This window comes from Tupaia chinensis, unplaced genomic scaffold, assembly GCF_000334495.1.
Source record: "Tupaia chinensis unplaced genomic scaffold, TupChi_1.0 Scaffold000291_1, whole genome shotgun sequence".
Taxonomy (NCBI): Eukaryota; Metazoa; Chordata; class Mammalia; order Scandentia; family Tupaiidae; genus Tupaia; species Tupaia belangeri.
In genome coordinates this window covers 4,612,352-4,618,162 of record NW_006159776.1, presented here as the reverse complement: position 1 = coordinate 4,618,162, position 5,811 = coordinate 4,612,352, and the positions used below count along the sequence as shown (strand labels likewise).

General features: G+C 41.5%; 1 protein-coding gene across 2 annotated transcripts in view; it reads left to right on the top strand.

The window, feature by feature from the left end:
* Positions 1 to 5,811, top strand: part of ELP1 (elongator acetyltransferase complex subunit 1) — a 74,237-nt gene that overhangs the window by 7,203 nt on the left and 61,223 nt on the right. For both annotated transcript variants that reach the window (XM_006150612.3, XM_014588647.2), the window contains exons 4-6: positions 3,231 to 3,312; positions 4,503 to 4,583; positions 5,186 to 5,271. In XM_006150612.3, coding sequence (XP_006150674.1) covers positions 3,231 to 3,312; positions 4,503 to 4,583; positions 5,186 to 5,271 — 249 coding nt within the window. The remainder of the gene's footprint in view (positions 1 to 3,230; positions 3,313 to 4,502; positions 4,584 to 5,185; positions 5,272 to 5,811) is intronic.

Below are 5,811 nucleotides of genomic sequence, written 5' to 3'. Positions count from 1 at the left end.
ACATGATTGGATATGCTGTTTGAGTCCTGGACCCAGTAGCTTGTGAAACATGCTGGGTTCGTGTGTGTACATCTGCGCATGTCCAAAATCCCAAAAGGATGGGGAAATGGGGATAAGGAATTACTGCATAACCACGCCCCATTGTTGGGATGCTCGCGCGTGCTCTCTCTCTCTCTCTCTCTCTTTCTCCCCCTCCCCACCCCGTCTTTCTCTCTCTCTCTGTTTCTGGTGAAAGCATTTGTTCTCTGACAAATTTTAAAAAAAATTGTTGGACCAGCAGATGCTGTGACTAAGGCACTGGATCCCATATGGCCAACTGTGGAGTTCAAGTCCCAGCTCTGGTGGCTCGAAAAGCACTCCAGGTGTGCACATGTGTGTACGCATGTGTAACCAAAGTCCTGTGAGGAGGATGGAAGAGAAGGGATTGTGGTGTGGCCATATCCCCAGGGGGTGATTTCTTACTTTCCTTTTCTCTGTCTCTAGTGAGTACATGTGCCCTATAGAAAAAAAAATTTGTTGGCATTAATTATATATCAGACTTGTTTTAAAACTGCAGTTTTGTCTATTGCATCTATTGATCAAATAACAGAACGTAAGTTAAAAAAAAATTGGTCATTCTTGTATAGTGCAAATCTTATCTGTTAAACAGAATCTCATCTTGAGTTGTAACCTTTATTTTCATTTAGAGAAGTTACTAAAATGTTTATGACTTATGTTTTCTGTTTTGAATGCTAATTCGTGGCTACCTTTAGAGTTCCTGAATTACAGACACTAAAGCAGTCTACTATCATTAAATACATATTTTGAGATTACCACTGGCTTCTTTTACTATTCTAACATAAAGTTTTATTTTTTTATTTTTTTTTTTAATTTTTTTATTTTTTTTTATTTTTCCTATGTTTGTCCCTCTGCCCTGTCTCACTCTCCCATTACAATATCCCTGCTATATACAGTTGTCTTCCAGAAGAGTTACTGAAAAAGTGATACATACAAGTAAAGGGAGAGAGGCCACAAGTTCCAACCATCAGCTCATAAAGTTTTTGGTAATAGGGAGCATAAACTCCACTCAGGGTTGGATAAGGAAGGGTCTCCGGCAGATCCACAAGTGTAGGTGAGTCTCCAAGGAATGCAGTTTCAGGAAAGCAGTTCTGGTACACAGGGATAATTATCAGCTGATGCGGCACAGCAGTCATCTTGTAGTTACCAGGAATGGTGTTGTGGGGGTCTGCAGTGCGCCGGGGCCAGAGAGGCAGGGAGGGGCAGGGAGGCCCCCCGGCCGCGTGGCTCGCCCCCCGGAGTGGGGGGGCCCGGCGCGGGGCTCCGGGGGCCGGCGCGGGGCTGCCTCTAACATAAAGTTTGAGTCTCTGGATTTCCATCTTCACCTTTACAGCAAGGGTTTCAAATCACAAATACTTACTTCTTTCTTGTCTTTCTTTGATTACTCTTAATTGTGATCTCTTTTGCACATCAGTTATTCACAGGAGTTACAGTAGCACTATTAGTAGGATAAAATATTATCACATATAATAAATGTTTATTGCGTATGTGCAGAATTTTACTTATTCTTCACTCTGATCTTAGAAGACGGATTGCTGTTTCCCATTTTCCTTTTATTTAAAAATTTGCCAGAGGGCACATATGCTTGCCAGAGAGATGGTGGGGGGCTAGAAAGCATCCCCATTTGGCAACAGTCATGCCACAGTCTGTTTACCTCCATTTATCTTCCTTTTGGGATTTTGGGCATGCATGTACATACACTTGGAATGTTTTTTAACCTGCTGGGTCTAGGACTTGACCCATATAGTCAGCTATGTGGTATCTAGCCTTAATTGCCAGGTCACAAACTGGCCTCTAATTTTTCAGATTAAATTGAGGCTTAAGTAACTAGGCCATGGTCACACAGGTATTAGATGGATTTGAACTCTGGTGGTCTAAATCAGTCAGTTTGCTTTTACTCATTCCATTTAGTGCAATAGTAAAACTTACTCTGGGTAAGTTATGCCAGCAGTTGGCGTAATGGCTGTATCGTTGGACTCCATGTTGTTGACTGCCGTTTGAATCCCACGGTTTGAATCCCGGACCCGGTGGCTTAAACTCACACTGGGCGTGTGTGTGTGTGCCCAAGATCCTGAGAGGAGAATGGAGGAGAAGGGATTGCGGCGTGGCCATCCCCCTGGACGGTGATTTCTCGCTTTCTGTCTCTCTCTGTCTTTCTGGCGACCACACATGCCCTATAGCAAAAACCTCTCAAAAAAAAAATAAAAAAACTTACTCTGAGTTCACAGTGAGAAATATCTAAGCCGTTAGGTATAACTTAGTGTTTCTCATGTTCAAAAGTGTGCTTTTACTTACAAAATATTTTGTTGAATTTTTTACTGGTTACCAAGCTCCTCCAGTCCATTTATTTCCATTTAATGGTATTGTCCCTGCTGCTGTGTGGCTTCTTTATTGTTTGCAAGAAAATTTGTGTTCCTTTTTGTGACTTATAAGAACTTACACTGTTTCCCAAATTTTTTTTAGTTTCACCCTTTTGTCATTTCTATTTCCGTGTACATTTCTCTGTATACCTTATGCTATATCTGCATCAGGTATTTGTTTTTTTTGGAAAGGTTTTTTGCTATAGGGTGCGTATGCTCGCTGGAAAGACAGAGAGAAAGTAAGTGAGAAATTACCCCCCTAGGGGATGACCATGCTGCAATCCTTTCTCCTCCATTCTCTTCTCAGGCTCTTGGGCATGCACGCACATGCACCCAGCGTGAGTTTAAGCCACCAGGTCCGGGACTCGAACTGCAGTCGACTACGTGCAAGTCCAGCAACATAGCCATTACACCAACTGCTGGTCCCCCTGCATCAGGTTTTTAACTGCTCTTTATACCTGTGTGTCTCAGCACTGTGCTTTTCCTTTTATCTCGCTCTCCTGACCATATTGTCACTCTTTGAGATTCCTCCTTAGAAAAACTTCTCTGGATTCACCTGGGCCATTTGTCATTCTCTGCTCTGAGACCCACTTTACTTCCCAGAGATCTCAGCTATAACTCTTATCCTCTGTCATAGATAGCTCTGGGAGGAGTAGCGTGTCCATTTCCAATCTCTGTGCCTAGTGGCATGTCTAATCTCTCCATACCTGTTACAGAAGCAGTGTTTGTTGAGCAATTGTTTTGATTGAGGTTGTTGTAAATGTCGCCAGGTGCTTGTGTTTTAATCTCCGGTTTGCATTGTTTCTTTCTTAGCTGGAATGTGTGGGGAGTGTGGCCAGTGGTATCTCTGTCATGAGCTGGAGTCCTGATCAGGAGCTGGTGCTTCTTGCCACTGGTAAGCTTGTACTGGTATCTAAGTGACTTTTATAAAATATTCCTAATATCTTATAGGCTTACGTTTTGGGATTTTTAAGTTTCAAAATATTTCTTCAAATAGTGAAATATTGTTATACCAGTTTATAATGCTGAGCAAATGTGGTTTTCCAATTTGATTTTTACCCTTTTGGTAGTATTTTGTTACAAGAAGCATTTTATGTAAGTTTTTCAGTCTTAGAAATAGGAAACAAAATCATAAAATCAGGGGAGGCTGCTAATTTCACAGCTGCAGTTTAAAATGTCAGCAATAGTGGCCAAGGCACTGGGCTCCCATATGGCCTAACATTGTTCCAGCCCTGGACCTAGAAGCTTGAAACTCAGGCCAGACGTGTGTTCACAAAATCCCGAGAGGAGAAGGGATTGTGGCGTGGCTATCCCTCCTAGAGGATGATTTCTCACTTTCTCTCTCCATGTCTCTATTGGTGAGCACATATGTCCTATAGCCAAAAAAAAAAAAAAAGAAAAGTCAGCAATATTTATCTTAATCTACTCTAAGAACAAAAGTTCCATGTAAACAGATTCTAAAAATTTCTCTTGCATTCCAGTTTTTGACCTTTAGGTTTCTTCATTTCAGGTGAGTTCAGTAAACCAGAACTGCTGATGAGGCATATATTGGAAGAGATGTTTAAAATTAGAAGTGTTGATCTCAGTGGAGGAGAACTGTGTGGACTTTTCCTTTTTTTCTTTTTAATTTACTATAGTGCACACGCACTTACTGGCGAGAGGGAGAGAGGGAAAGTGAGAAGGCACCCCCAAGTGAGATGGCCGTACTATAGTCTTTTCTCCTCTATGTTCCTTTGAGATTGTGGGCACACATGCCTGGAGTATTTTTCAAGTCACTGGGCCCAGGACTTGAACAGTATAGTTGGCCACATGGGATTCAGCTGCCTTAACCACCATACCACTGGCTGGCCTGCTATATGGAATTTTCTGCTCAGCTTTACATACATAGTAGCTGTGGATTAACACCAGGTCACTTATCCAGGCACAGGATTTTTTTTTAGGTTAAAGCACAGTGAATGAATGGTTTATCCTACCCTGACTGTAATTCTTCCACTGCAGCTCTGTAGCTTTCAGTACCATAGCAATTTATGGAATGATCATTTCGTTGCATAAAATCAAAATCATTCTTGTTTGTATCCTTCTAAGGTGAACAGACTCTAATTATGATGACAAAAGACTTTGAACCAATCATGGAACAGCAAATCCACCAGGATGATTTTGGTGAAAGTGAGTATAGCTTTGAAACATTGTTTATTCCTTCTCAGTTTTGATAATTTTCTTGTCCTCTAATAACCACATCATAAGCCTAAAGAACTGTGAAGCTTAAATCCCATTTACTAAATGTCTGAGCCCATATCAGATCGTAAAAAGACATACCTCTGGGGCCTCTCTAGTTCTGAGGGTTGGCCTTGTCAGTGAACTAGGAAATACAAATTTGTGCTTAAACTCACATAGATGGCTCCTGCCCAAACTCTAGGAAAGGCTTCGGCTGGCATTTTAGTGAAAGAGACTGTATAAGCTAGAAATAGGGGGGCACTTCTGGGGTACAATTTTGGGGAGAAGAAAACGAGAGATGGGATAGAAGGCTGAGTTTTGTTTCTGTTGATTAGATTCAGATCTGCATTTTATGGGAAAGTAGAGGTCTTTGAAGTTCTTCAGAATTTCAGAAGTATTGTGGAATACAGGTGTTTTAAAAATATTGACCTTTGGTCAATTTATTGAGCCATCTTAAAGGACCCAAGTCATGTCAGTGCCTAACTTTGTGAAGAATAGCAATAAAATTGCTTTATTTAGCTTATTTGTCTTACATTTTCTACATTGTTCTCTAGGCAAGTTCATCACTGTTGGATGGGGCAAGAAAGAAACACAGTTCCATGGATCAGAAGGCAGGCAAGCGGCCTTTCAGATGCAAACAGTAAGGCTGGTTTGATGGATAAAGAAGTCTGGCTTGAACTGGTGGAAGTTCTGCCACCCACCAGCAATGCTGAGGTGTCCACTTAGAGACCAGCAATGAACGGGTCTCTTCTGCTCTAGTAAACCTCTTTAGGGACCTCGGGAAATGAGTTACCCTAGAAAGGTCCTTTTTTCCCTTTTTATTGCCAAGTTGCATTGTGATTTATTTTCAGTATAGCTAATATTTATAACCAATATTCATCACTTCGTTTAAAAAAGAAAACATCATAGACCTGTGGTTCTTTTTCTTTGTTCTGTGCTCAGGGGACATTTGTTTCTTTTAATTGCCAAAAAAAGATTTTTTATTATGACCAGCAGATGGCATAATGGTTTTGTTGCTGGACTCCCATATGGCTGACCATGGTTTGAGTCCTGGACTCGGTGGCCTGAAACTTGCACCAGGTGTGTGTACATGCATGCCCAAAATCCCAAGAGGAAAATGGAGGAAAAGGGATTGCGGTGACCAATTGATTATGGCCATCCCCCCAGGGGGTGATTTCTC